Genomic DNA, 15,163 nt, shown 5'->3' on the forward strand with positions numbered 1-15,163 from the left:
TATTAATCACAAACGACTTTTAAAAAAAATCACCTCATTAATAAATGCATTATTAAAAAATACATATTTGTTTTTGACTTTTTCAGGGCCATCAGTACCTTCAGGACCGTCAGGACCAGCACTTCCAATGGCAACGGTGGACATCAAGAACCCAGAGATCACTAATCAGCGTTACCACAATAACACTCAGATGAACAACCTCCAAAGCAACTTCAACAGGGCAAAAGACAAAAGCAAAGGCAAGAACAACAACAAGAAGAAGAAAATATCCAAAGCTGAAATCGGCACCCCGAGCAATTTTCGGTGAGTTCGCTACAGTTCAAACCAACTTGGTTTCAGGTTTTCCATTCCTCGTGCACTTAGCATTAGTTATGTTCTGATCATTATATTATGCATATTTTGATTTGATAATCGCTAAAATGTGCATAAAACCTTGCATATGCACAAACAAACCAGATTGCATAACCTCATGACCACTTCGGCATACAGATTGAACAGGGTAGGCTATAAAATGCATCCTTGCTGAACACCTTTCCCAATCCCAAACCAGTCAGAGTTGTCAAATGCCGTCCTGACCGTGGCCTTTTGACTCTTATAGAGGGATCGTGTCAGATCTATTCAGACTGCCAGAACTTACTCCAAAAATCATTTCATTTTTGTTATCGATTATTTTTATGCGCATGAGAGAATTAGAGCTACATCGGTTTCACAGGTTGCAGCTACTTTTATTGTTGTTGTTGTATCTCATTTTAACAATATCACAACATACAAAAAATTGACATATTTTACGAATGCATTTTTGTAAATTTGAATGCTTCTTAAAATTAAAAAAGTTAGTTTTTAATGTTTACAAAATAAAAATATAATCATCATTACTTTAAAAATTCATTTCAAGCACTTTTCACAATAATAATTGTTTCAAAGCAGCTTTACAAAAGGTGTACATTACTGCATTGCAATCAAATTAAGTTAAAGTGGCAATCAAACATAAGTTACTATATACAGATATAGTTACCCTACCATCTTATAGCATATAGGTAATGTTTATGTGTACAAGTCTAATGTAGTGGATCGGTGGACATATCAGTGCCTTTTATAATAATCTGAAATATTGCCAGGGCTTTATTTTCCTGTCCATCTACATCAGCTTTGACAGAACTTGCATTGTAAAAAGTGCTTTACAAAATAAAGCTGACTTGCCTATTCATTTCCTCCACGTGACAGACTATTAGCTTTCGGTATGATCTTGATATGATGTCACCAGCCCTAGATTCAGATTCCTGGACTTCAGCTTAATGCTGTGATGATGTGAGGTGTTATCGGATGGACACTTGTTTTTAATCTCATGTAATGCTCTATATGCCAGACATGAGTGCATGTGTGGATAATCTGCCAGCTACATTCCAGGAATCATGTTAAAGATGGACGAAGCCTCCTTTATGGTCAATAACGTCCTGCAATCTATTCTATTTTTGTTTACCCAATGCTTGTCGTAAACCTTAAACTGTTTTAGATTTTGATCTTTTTATATATATTTTATTATTATTATTGTTATTATTATTATATATATAATTTCCATATATATTAATAGATAATATTTATATTATATTATTATTATTATTTTATTTATTTATTTATTTTTATTAACAGATGCTGGAATAGTTTGCGGTTCATTCCACTGTGGTGACCCCTAATAAATAAGGGACTAAGCTGAAGGAAAATTAATATTATTTATTTATTATTATTATTATTATTATTATTAATATTAATTATATTATTTATTATTATTATTAGTAGTAGTAGTAGTAGTATTATTAGTATTGTTGTTGTATTTTTTCACAGTACTGGGTTTTGGCTGGAAGGGCATCCACTGCTTAAAACATGCTGAAATAGTTGGTGGTTTGTTCTGCTGTGGTGACCTCCGATTAATAAGGGACTAAGCTGAAGAAACATTTATTATTATTATTATTATTATTATTATTATTATTATTATTATTGTTATTATTATTATTATTATTGTTATTATTATTATTATTATTATTATTATTATTGTTATTATTATTATTGTTGTTATTATTGTTATTATTATTATTATTATTATTATTATTATTATTATTATTATTATTATTATTATTATTATTGTTATTATTATCAGGGCTTGACATTAACTTTTATGATCACCAGCCATTGTGGCTAGTAGTTTTCCAACGTTATTAGCCACTCTGTATTTTTTTCTAGCCACAATTTTGTTGTTGGGAAAATATATATTTGTATGCATAAAGTGTACTTTGGTATGCTAAAATTACTTGATTTAAATTATGTATTATGGCCACATGCCTACTTAACTTTTTTTTTTTTTTATTTCACTTGACTTTTTAGGCCTCAACGCTAAGGATTTGGCTTTTTTCTGGCCACACTAAACTAATTATTTCCATGCTACAAATTTTAAATAACAAAATACTCTTAAAAAAAAAAAAAAAACAAATCAATTGACATTTTAAAAGATTATACACATTAGTTTGTCCAGGCTAAAGATCCCAGATCATTAAGTAACCATGAATAAATAAAGAGTTAATCTCCTATTAAAGCAAGGTTATTGTAAAGGATGATAATTAAACCATATTAACAAAAATAACTGCTAGCAAAAGAAAGCAGGTGAAAAGCATTCTGTGTGCGATGGTGTAAGGATGATCAAGCGCGCACAGTTAACATTAGGCCAAGTAATAATCTGTTCAAAGAATGGTAAAAGCGAAAGCAACCACTGCTGCTTACAAAAAATCTGGAGCTCTTGAAAGCAACAGGACTGCGGGTGCACGAGCACTGCTCATTGCAGCTGGAATGGCATCCGCTGTGTAAAACATATGCTAGAATAGTTGGTGGTTCATTCTGCTGTGGCTCCTCCTGATAGGAGACTAAGCCGAAGGAAAATAAATAAATGAATGAAATTATGTGTTTAATTTAAAGTACTTATTGATTTAAGTCAAGTTGCTTAATTGGCATGACGTTTTGTCCAGTATTACCAAAGCGGTTTAGGGTAAATATGTATAGAGCTTATTTGAAGCTGCTTTGACACGATCTACATTGTAAAAGCGCTATACAAATAAAGGTGAATTGAATTGAGTATGTAATATAGTAACATCACCAAATTAATCAAATATACTCCAAATAAGAAATAAAAGACAAAAATGCATCTGATAATTATAATAATTATAATAAATTTATAGATTATTTAAATTAGACACATTAATTACCTTTTTGATGAAGTTTGGTGAAGTTTGTCACCACTGGCTTGCTTGGTTTGGGACTTGTGAAGCTGCGCATCGATGGATTTGCTCTTCAGTGTTTGGACTTTCAGCAGAAAATGAAAATTAAACCACACTGAACTGAACTTTAACTCTGAAAACTGGACTGACACGGTTTCAATTTACTATAATCTTCTATGTTAAGCTGCTTTGACACAATCTACATTGTAAAAGATCTATAGAAATGAAGATAAATTGAAATAACCATTTCTTATGTTTCTGTCTCTCTCTCTCCCTCTCCCAATGCATTTTTTCTTTCAGGCATGTGGGGCATGTAGGCTGGGATCCCAACACAGGGTTTGATGTGAGTATTTCCGCCACTGTATCTTCTTAACACTAACATCAGTGATGTTCAGTGTTATGTGCATTTTAAGGCGCAGTTGTTTACATGCTTTCCTGATCTGCTGAATCAGAGGGCATGCTGGGATACGATTCACAAATGCAAGTCTCTTACACAATCTTGTATCTTTATAATCCGAAACAATCATTCTCCTAAAATCGAGGCTCATATTTCATTCATGGAGCCGGGAGTGCGCATTAGATCTGTGCGGATTTTAATTTGAACTCCTCTGAATGCGAGATTACATAAAGGGGATTTATTTGGGCTTGCGTTGGTGGACGATCTGCGTGGAGATTTTTTTTTATTATCAAGAGGACAGAATTTTCAAGTTTAAGCCCCTCGTGCTGCACATTTGTCTGCTTGAATATGCTGAAATATTCGGACCTCCTTAAAATATGTTTAAAAATGTCTTAATCTTATTGCATAAGACTATGAAGGAGCAAAGTAAGCCACATTCATTATAAAAGAAGACATCGATAACAGGTTTTTGTAAAAATTACATCTCACAGGAAGAAATCTATTAGGATTATAGTGGTTAATGAAATTTATTATTATTATTATTATTATTATTATTATTATTATACATGCATATATTATAATTTTTATGTATTTATTATTAGTTCTATTTATAATTTAAATGTATATTACATTTATATATTATTCTTATTTATATTTATTATTTGTACATATTATAAAATTTATATTATTATTATTAATAATAATAATAAGTATTATTATTATTAATAATAATAATTATTATTATTATTAATAATAATAATAATAATTATTATTATTATATTTATTGTTTAAATGTATTATACATTTACATATTATTGTAACTATTATTTTATTTATATTCATTATTTTTATATATATTATATGTTTATATATATATATATATATATATATATATACATTATTAATATTATTTTCTTATTATTATTATTATTGTTATTATTTATTTCAGTATTAACAATTATATTTATTGTTTAAGTATATTACACATTTACTTGTTGTTGTTCTTGTTGTTGTTCTTGTTGTTGTTATTATATATTTTAATTTTATATATATTATTATTTTTTCTAATTATTATTTTTATTTATTGTTTATATATTATATATTTTTATATATTTTTTCTAATTATTATTATTATCATTATTATTATTTAATATTTATTATATAATATTTATTTATATCATTCATGTATATATTATTATTTTATGCATTTATATTATTATTATTAATTATATTTATTATTTAAATATATTATACGTTTATATTATTATTATTATTATTGTTTTAATATTATTATTATTATTATTATTATTATTATTGGCTATTGGAAGTTTATGGCTCCTAATGGGTTTTTCTATAATTATTTATTTTTCGTAATGTCTCTTTATGCACACAAAGTCTAAATTTAATTAATTAAAAAATATAGTAATAAACTAAATATTATATTGTTTACAAAACCCAACTGCTTATGGTTTCAGTATACTTTTAAAATGTGCTTTATTCCCGTGATAGAAAATGACGTCCAATTTTATTTCAGGATTTATTAATGAATAAAATGTTCAAAATAACTTTTTTTGTAGCATAAATGTTACATGCGTACATTAATACATGAGCAATTGAATGTATCCTTACTAAATTAGATTTAGTTTTAAAAAAAACACACTCATACTTAAATGCATTTAAACTATTTAAATACATTTTCATAGTTGATTTGATCTACTGAGGTCTCACTTTCAATGATGTATAAAGCCACAACAAGATAAACATTAGTTTGACTTCTTATTTTGACGTCTTTTAAAAAATATTTACTATATTAATATTGTTTAATATGTTTATTATATAGTAAATAATATTAATAGGCAAGGCAAGTTTATTTATATAGCACATTTCATACACAATAACAATTCAAAGGCTTTACATAAACAAGAATAATAGAAAGAAGAAAATAAAAATGACAAGAATAGAAATTATTAAAAATGGATAAAATAATAAATATTAAATGTATAATATCTCATAATAATATAATATATTTTTTATATTTACTATATATATATTTTTTTTTAACTGCATTCTCTTAATGAGTTCTTGATCTTTCCTCAGCTGAATAACCTGGACCCAGACCTTAAGAAACTATTCGACATGTGTGGCATTTCTGAGGACGAGCTCAAAGACAAAGAAACGTCTAAAGTCATCTACGACCTCATCGAGAAGCAAGGAGGAGTAGAGGCAGTCAAAAACGAAATGCGACGACAAGGTGAGTCCAAGAGTTTGCTTGTAGGTGCAAAGTTCTCAAAGTGAAATGACTGTATGTTGTATTATAATAATGTTCAATAATTTGCCCTTCAGGACCTCCAAGGTGGTGTGGTAGGTTACTTTCCACATTTGCATGGGTTTGCAGTGATTAAAATGAAGTCGAAAGGGTCACTTTTTGGCCTTTATGTTGCTGTTTGAGCATGAGAAAGATCTTCAAGGCAGGAGTTATTCTCTCCATCATTACCCACTGTTTCCCAATTTAGTAAAATCAAATTTACTGTTTTCTTTCTGGAACAAACACATCACAATATCCTGAGTTTAAATAACTTCTGCCCAAGGAGGTGAACGTGGTTGAGTTGCAGTAATGGAGTTGTCTTCATAACCAAGAGACGCTGAGTGTTCTTCACTTCAGATCTTTGTGTTAGGATTCAACTAGCGTTGACTTTCTGGAATATTTTCATCTCTGATGAAGCAGCCAGATTGAACACTCTGCATCCTATGGGAATTTTGCTCCAGCTCCTTTACATTCACCTTTACCTTTATGCATTTAGCAGATACTTTTTACTTAAACACCTTCAAATAGAAGATTCGTCCAGCAGTCACAATGCAAAGTTTAGTAGACAAATGGATTAGAAAATATATTAAATGTGTAGTTCAGTTCAGTATGGCTCACTTTTCTGGGATTTTCCACTGCGTTTTGCACCTAGTATCTGGTACTTTCACAAGTGCCATAAAGATTCCAAGCAAGCAGTATTGTTACTAAAATAATATGTAAACACACGCTGATGATTACCAATTGGTTTGAAAGAATAGTCACTTCCAGCATCATTGAATTGTGTCATGAGACGCTAAACCCACTTCATTTAAATAGTCAACCACAGCCATTGCTGTATTGTTAATTTGCACAACTAAACAGTTTGACACCACTGCAAGAGCGTAAACAAAGCCTGAAATGGCAACATTTGGTCAGTAAAAGAGATCCAGGCATTCCTCTTATTGGTAACCAAGAAGCAAATCCAACAATAGTGGAATAAGATGACTTGAAATAAAAGATTTAAATTCAATTCAATTCAGCTTTATTTGTATAGCGCTTTTACAAATCAGGAAGAATGTTTAGGAAGTCATAGCTCTAGAGACAATGCAACTGTAATCACTAAATAATCCCACCCACTTTAAGCACCTTTAAACTGCAGTGGAAATGAAAACAAAGTGAGCGAAGCTAAACTAGTCTAGCCAAGCCATGCCGGACCATACCGCGCAGTGGAAAAGCATCTTTAAAAAGAACAGAAAGTGCATATGTGTGTGTTTTGTGTGTTCGTGCATTGGTTTAAGAGTGGGGCCACTGTTAGTAGCTAAAAGCCGATTCACCCTGCTTTGACTGAACCCTTGGAATTTCTTGTTTATATGATCCTAAAGATCTGAGGGATCTGTTAGGTTTGTATTCAGTCAGCATATGTGTAATGTATTGAGGTCCTAGGCCATTTAGTGATTTATAGACAAGTAATAATTCTTAAAAATTTGTTCTGAATGTAACTGGGAGCCAGTGTTAAGACCTGACGACAGTGGTGATGTGGTGATCTTAGTTTCTGGTTCAGGTCAGAATCCTGGCCGCAGCGTTCTGGATGAGCTCTAACTGTCTGACTGTCTTTTTGGGAAGACCAGTGAGGAGTCCGTTACAGTAATCCACCCTGCTGCTGATAAAAGCATGAACAAGTTTCTCTAAGTCTTCACTGGAAACAAAGCATCTAATTCTTGTAATGTTTTTGAGATGATAGTATGCTGATTTGCTAACTGCTTTGACATGACTATTAAAGCTCAAATCTGACTCCAGTCACCAAGATTCTTGACAATTAGTTAACAATTAATCACCCACCCCTACAGTAGTAATTAAAAGGTCTGTCTTGACACATTCCTTACTTTGTAGACTATTCATATGTTTTTAAATTCACATCTCATTGTTCTCCAATCTATCTCCAGCTCCTCCTCCGCCTCCACCATCCAGAGGAGGCGCTCCACCACCTCCTCCTCCCCACAACTCCGCTCCTCCGCCCCCACCTCCTTCCAGAGGCAGAGGGGCACCTCCTCCACCTCCCCCATCCAGAGCGCCCACATCTGCCCCCCCTCCACCTCCACCCTCCAGACCAGGCATGGGTGCCCCACCACCTCCTCCTCCACCCAGCAGAGGCCCCACACAGGCTCCTCCGCCACCCCCACCACCCCATTCGGCCTCCATATCTCCACCAGCGCCTCCTTCTATTGGTGGAGCTCCACCGCCACCACCACCACCTCCTCCTCCTCCAGGACCCCCTCCACCAGGACCTCCTCCACCACAAGATGTTGATTCTGGAGACTCTCCGGGAGGCAGATCTGCATTTCTGGACCAAATTCGAGAGGGAGCGCAGCTCAAGAAAGTGGACCAAAACAACAAGCCACCCGTGTCAACTGGAGGCCGTGGTGCACTTTTAGACCAAATACGGCAGGGGATTCAACTTAAAACTGTGAGTACACTGGCAAAGTTAAAGTCCAGCAGTTTAAAGTTAGTAGTGGACATTTTTTTCTTAAGGCAGGGGTGTCCAAACTCTGTCTTGGAGCGCCGGTGTCCTGCAGAGTTCAGCTCCAACTTGCTTCAACACACCTGCCAGGAAGTTTCTAGTATATCTAGTAAGAGATTGATTAGCTGGTTCAGATGTGTTTGATTAGGAGCTGAATTCTTCAGGCCATCGGCCCTGCAGGACCAAGTGTGGACACCCCTGTCTTAAGGGGAAGCGTTCTTGGGTGGCTCACCAATGTATTAGGCCGTACTCACACTAGGTACAGTTGCCTCAAACCGGGCCAAAGCACGCTTGTCCCCCCGACGGCCCGCGCTCACACCAAAAACGGGCTTCGGCACGCTTACGTCATCGCTGCTGGGCTGTTCAGTGAGAAGCGCTCTCTCACTCAGCAGCACAGTGGAGATTTCTCTCGTTATATCGTTTCAGTCCTTTGATATGCCGTCAAATATTTCGCCTAACAGTTCTTAGGGATGCGGGGACACGCAGTCAGATATTTCGCCGAACAGATCCGCCACTTTTGGCGCTCGTAAACAATCATAAAGCCCTCGTGCTTCAGAAATGAGGAGGTCTGCTGAAGCCGCGCAGCTGTTGTGCAGTGAGGGGTTTGCATCTTTAATAAACGACGGCAGTTTGCATTCACTGAACAGTAAGAATGATTAATAAATCCATATGAAACAGCCCCTTAAAAGTCACGTCTCGCTTTCAGTTTCGGGCTTTGGCGCGTTTTGCACTCGCACACACAAGCGTACCGCGCCAAAGCCCAAGTGAACCACGCTCAGGCACACCTCTTCCAACCGGGCCAGGGCCGGCCAAGTGAACCGTGCTTGAGCCCGATTCAGCGCACTTACACTTCTCAAACGATCCGGCAAACGGGCCTGGGCACGGTACGGATGGCATAGTGTGAGTAGGCCCTTAGATTACTTAAAATAAGTAAATTAACCAATATGGGGAGAAGACTTTATTGAAGAGAATAGTCCAGCTCCTCGGCATCGTAACCTGTCGTTCTTTAAGTAACTTAACCTAAAATACTGTCTGTGAGACAATACTTTATGACAAAGGATATGACCCCCGAAGATTACCCAACTGGTTTGGTTGGGTCACAACTCTTGAGTTCCTGTAGGCCATTTGGTTCACACCTTTTCAGTTGCAGATATTGGTTTGCATATGATACAAACCTTGCAATCTATCAAAGATGGACAATTAGTGGTGTAGTACAGCTTGGTACACTTGTATGTCAATTTCCGCTGTCAAAAAGCTACCGTACCGTACCACTATTCTGGTACCTTATCTAAGGAGTCACTTAGCACAACTGAACGGTAACAAAAGGGTGGAGCTAGTCACGCAGCTGAATGCTATTGGTTTATAGGGAATCATCACTTGCTTGTGCAACAAGCCAGGACAATTAAAACAAAGGAAGCGACATTTTTAGACACAGCTCAGACATTACATCGTAACAATACATATAATGATGAGCTGTGGTCGACCCAAGCTCTGAACAAACCTTGTTGTCTTCTACCAGGTATCTTAAGGGTGCTTTCACCCTAACACTTTTGGGTCTGCACCCGGGTTCATTTGAAAGTTCATTTAAAGTACGGCACGTTTAGCTAGTGTGAACGCTGTCTTCTGAACTCCGGTTCGCACCTGTGAACCGTACCCAAGTCCGCCTGAAAGAGGTGATCTGAGGCACGATTCATGCAAACTCTGGTACAATTCCGCCAACTGTACAACAAACTAGTTTTTATAGTGTTCATTTGTGTGTTTGTGTATCACCTACCTTGGTGACAAGCGAGACTGACCCAGTGCAGACGGTGATGATGTCTGCTTGTCTCCAACAAAAACAGCTTCTGCAGACATTGCGTGAAGTTCTGAACGTTTTTAATGTTTTTTGTGGCAGATAGATGCAAGTGGCTCTCTGTATTTTGGTTTTGGTAACAAGACCAAAAGATTCAGTAAAAGCAGAGTGACCGTAGTCTTCATTTGGGCGCTTTGCTTTCGTGGCCGTCACCTAGCAAAAACCGTAAACAAAACAGCAGCTTGATGACGCAAGTGTACCGGGGTTCAGAAGGAAAAAAGACGGTGTGAACACAAACCATCCGAGGGGGACAATCGAACTTGGGTTCGAACCAGGCATTTGGGCTAAGTGGACTAAGATTTACTACAAAAGGATACCATTTGGCAATGGAGATACAAACCTCATAAAGGTGACCTGTACCATACCAAACTGATCCGTAGTAAATGGAAACAAGGCATTAATCTGTCCAAGTTAATCAACTGGAAAAAAGTTTATTTTGGTAATCTTCAATCAAAATCTGACCATCTGCTTCTGCATTTAGAGTGGTGGTGCTTCTTTAATGTCAGCCACAATATTTTTAACCACGCCCTTCTTACCGTTAATTTGCTAAGTGGGAATGATATGCAAACATATAAGCATTTGCATATAATAATACAATATAACTGAAATTGGTATAAGAACTGAATTAATATTTACACACTATTAAGCCTGGTTAATGCTCGACTCATCTGCTTGTTCGCTTGAGTGTGAAAAAAAAAAAGTTTTTTTTTTAAGTATGCATGCTTTTTTTAATTTTTTTTTTATTCTTATTCTTGCCATAATAAAAAATATATTTGTAGAGCAACCCATGTTCTGTTGTCGTTAATATTTTAATACACTTTAATAGGTAAAAGATATAAACAAAAGCAAGTGCTGCATCAAAGTTTGATTAAAAAAAAATCTTGAATTGTTATAAAAATTAAAATAATTCTTAAAAACAATAAAAATAATTAGTTTAAAAATCTTGACTGATATTAATGATGTGACGTACTTCCGGAAACTTTCTACTTCTCTCTTTATCCATCTGATTTTAAGGTCAGCTTCTTTTGACCGCCCCCTGTCGTTTTAAAGAATATCACAACGGCGAACGCAGCGAGTACTCGGCCGTTCCGTGAGGTGTGTGCGCACTCAGCAGGGGGTACGCGATGTGGCGCCAGGCGATAGTATTAATCTTACATAAATAAACAAATAAATTGAATGAAAGGCTCGAAAATACGTGGATTTCTTCGTGCACAGATTTTGTTTGCCTACCCATAGCATTATTAAAACCCCAGACTCCTCATTACATTTATTTTCAGAACACACAGCTGTTGTTGTTGTTGTTGTTGTTGTTGTACCAGTCCATCAAAAACGTCCTGAATGTTCATTTTCAGGTAACTGATGCTCCAGAGTCTCCTCCGCCCTCTCTTGCTCCTTCAGATGGGATTGTGGGAGCGCTGATGGAGGCCATGAAGAACCGTAGCAAAGTGATCCACTGTTCAGGTGAGCCAAGCTGCTTTTAAAGGGGACCTATCAGGCCTCTTTTTACAAGATGCAAAATAAGTCTCCGATATCCCTAGAAGTTGTGAAGTTTCAGCTCAAAATAGCCACACAAATAACGTGTTTTCACTTGTTGAATCTGACCCTTTTAGGCTTCGATTAAAATTGTGCCCTTTTGGTAACTGTCGCTTTAAATTCAAATGAGATTGTGCTCTTTTCTAAAGGGGGCGGAGCTAGAATTGCCTGTATGTCAGCATAGTGGCAGATATAAAAACAAGACTTGCGTCCTATGCTAATGAGGGAGAGATGGTCACTAGTGGGCGGGGTTTTCCCCCTCTGATGACACGTACAAATGGAGAATGTTAATCAAAGTGTTTCTGCAGACTGATTTTATCAAGTCTTATCATAACAAATAAAATTAATACGTTTACCATTAGAAGCTGCTTAAATGCACACACAACCGTGTTTAAACCCCTTATAAAAGCGATTTTTGCATAATAGCTCCCCTTAAGACCTTATTATTAGGTTAACGTTAACACTCAATCCATGGTTTCATAGATGACGACGACGATGATGATGACGTTGATGATTTTGAGGATGACGAAGATTGGGAAGACTGACGATGACCAAGGCTGACCAAAAGAACTAAGACACTACAATGGCTCTCGTCTTTTCGAAATCTTTTAAAATTGTAATGTAAATGGACGACCGATTTGCTGTACATTTTTGTTGCCTTCAAGCTTTTTTTTTGTATTAATCTGTGCAATACCTCATTTAATCTGTAAAAATTTGTCATGTATCATGTATTTTTTTTCCTCTCCTCGATTAACGTGCAATTTTACATCAAGTTTTCTTGATTGGTAGAGTTGAATGTTTCGGGATTTTGTTTGTTTGTTTGTTTGTCATTCGTTAAAGGGAGAACGACTCTAAGGAACAAGACTTAAATGTCGATATTGTGACTCAAAGCAAGAACACTATATTTTCATACTTTTTCCTCTTCCTTTTCTTATTCAGAACATAGTTTAGCGCCGTTATTTTCTTAACAAATTTAAAAAACAAACATATTTAGCTCCATTGCAAATTTGTAAAATCGAGTCGTTTATATTTTTGCACGAATCAGAAAAGAAAAAAAGTGGGAATACAGCACAATACGGCGGTTATGTTTACACTTTGTGTGCTATAGCTACTATATTAGATGTGAGAAACACTACAGTTAATGGAAATATCCTGTTTGCACATGGTAGTTTTGATTTTTACTGGCATTACAACAAATCTCATGGGCATGTTTTTTTATTCCTGTTGGTTTGATAAGGGTTCATGTGTGCCATTTAAAAAATATATATAAATAAAAAATAGCGGACGGTTGTACGTTCTCAATGTTTTACTAATAATGCACTGTGACGCTGTACTAATCGAAAGAAAGGCTCTGGCACACTTTATGGTTTCAGAGTTCCACAGTTTTTAACAGTACTATCGAGCAAATACAAATATCCTTTCCGGTTTTTCATTCTTCGTTCAAGCAGGGTTGCTTTGCATTGAGACTTGAAACCTTTGAAATGAGGTTGAAAAAGAATTATTAAAATTGTACACTAAATAAATGTTAATATTTACAGAAAATGTATGTATTTGGTCGTTTTATTTATTTGATGTATAGAGAGAATGTGATTTTACATTGAAATGTGGTTTTAAGTGCAGGTGGTTTATAATATGTCAGAGATTAACTTTTTAAGGGACACATTTTATGTATGTATATATATGTATATATATGTATATATATATATATATATATATATATATATATATATATATATATATATATATATATATATATATGTATATATATATATATGTATGTATGTATATGTATATATGTATGTATATATATGTATATGTATATATGTATGTATATATATATATATGTATATATATATATATATATATATATATATATATATATATATATATATATATATATATATATATATATATATATATATATATATATATATACATTTGCTACCATAAGGACATTTGTATTTTTTTAAGGAAATAATTGTCATCAAATACTTAAATTTATTTAAAAACTACATAATGAGATTATTATAAATGGTTATCAATAACAACCTCTTTAAAATTGTATGCAATATAATTTACAGTTTACAGTTTACAGATAAAATTATTAGCCTCTTCTGTGACTTTTTATTTTTATATTTTTTTAATAATTTTTTACTGTTATATTTTCGACGTGATGTTAAATGGAGCAAGAAAATATACACAGAATGTCATATTATATGTTTATGTTTTTTCTGGGGAAAAGGTGCTAATTGTTTTAGTTTGGCTTGGAGGAAAGTGCAGGGTTTTTAAATTTTTTTATTACAATTTTCTAAATGTAGTAATATACAGGGGGATTCAAAAAGAATACCACAACTTTAAAAATCAAGAACTCTGCAAAGAAGAAAAGCAGAGCCGAGCTCTTTCTGTTGTCGATTTAAGGAAGCTCTAAAGTTTAATTTGGCTGCTCATTTGGTCACTAGGAGTGCTGATATCATCATGTTTCTTTGATTTAAATACACATTTTCAAAGTTGTGGTATTCTTTTTGAATCACCCTTTATCTTTAAAAGCCTGCATGTTTTTACAACCAAAATAATTGTTTTGTCAAATACTTAAATTTTACCAAAAACTTCAGAATATTTTAGATGGTTATCAATAACCTCCAGTTTAAAATTGTATGTAATATGCTATGCAATTGTATTTTTATATTTATTTTAATATTATATTTTTCTAATATTTTCAAAGTGATGTTAAATGGAGCAAGAAAATGTGAACACAATTACCTGTTATATATTTATTTTTTCTGAAAAAAAGCCTTAATTATTTTTGTTTGGCTAGGAAACAATGCAAGTTTTATAATGTATATTCAATTTTCTAAATAAAATAAAGTATATTTTAAAGCCTGCTTTTTATCCTAGCCAACCTAAAATAAGTGACTTTTTTTTCTAAAGAAATTAATAAATATAACTTTTTTATTATTATTATTTTTATGTATACTTTATTACATTTTCCTAAATGTCAAGGCCACTTTTGATTTCCTATTTGAAATTATCCTTGCAGGAGTAAAATTAAATTGTATTTATTTATTCTTTCAGATTTTCAGCGTCATCAGTACAGTATAAAAATGTCATCAGAAATTTGCACACACACACAAAAAAAAAAACACTGATCAAAATTGGAGAACATTCCTCTCAGTAACTGGGAGCTGAACTAAGTTTTTTATTAACTGCAAGCTGCTGAGCTGTTCTGTGACTCTGTTCATTGTCCCACTAAGAAGAGACTGAACCCAAAGTGTCTGTAGAGGTCAGTAAAGCATGGCGTGTCCTGGTTTGGTGGTGT

The 15,163-nt window shown here is 34.1% G+C and overlaps 1 protein-coding gene across 6 annotated transcripts in view; it reads left to right on the forward strand.

Annotated features, from left to right (window-relative positions):
- Positions 1-13,389, forward strand: part of waslb (WASP like actin nucleation promoting factor b) — a 32,362-nt gene extending 18,973 nt beyond the window's left edge. For 3 of the 6 annotated variants that reach the window (XM_087246300.1, NM_201059.2, XM_087246302.1), the window contains 6 exon segments: positions 87-303; positions 3,564-3,606; positions 5,758-5,911; positions 7,888-8,408; positions 11,667-11,775; positions 12,331-13,389. In XM_087246300.1, coding sequence (XP_087102426.1) covers positions 87-303; positions 3,564-3,606; positions 5,758-5,911; positions 7,888-8,408; positions 11,667-11,775; positions 12,331-12,392 — 1,106 coding nt within the window. In that variant the 3' untranslated portion in view covers positions 12,393-13,389. 6 annotated transcript variants of the gene reach the window in all.
- The last annotated feature ends 1,774 nt before the right edge of the window (positions 13,390-15,163 follow it).

This window comes from Danio rerio, chromosome 4 (assembly GCF_052040795.2).
Source record: "Danio rerio strain M-AB ecotype USA chromosome 4, GRCz13ab, whole genome shotgun sequence".
NCBI lineage: Eukaryota > Metazoa > Chordata > Actinopteri > Cypriniformes > Danionidae > Danio > Danio rerio.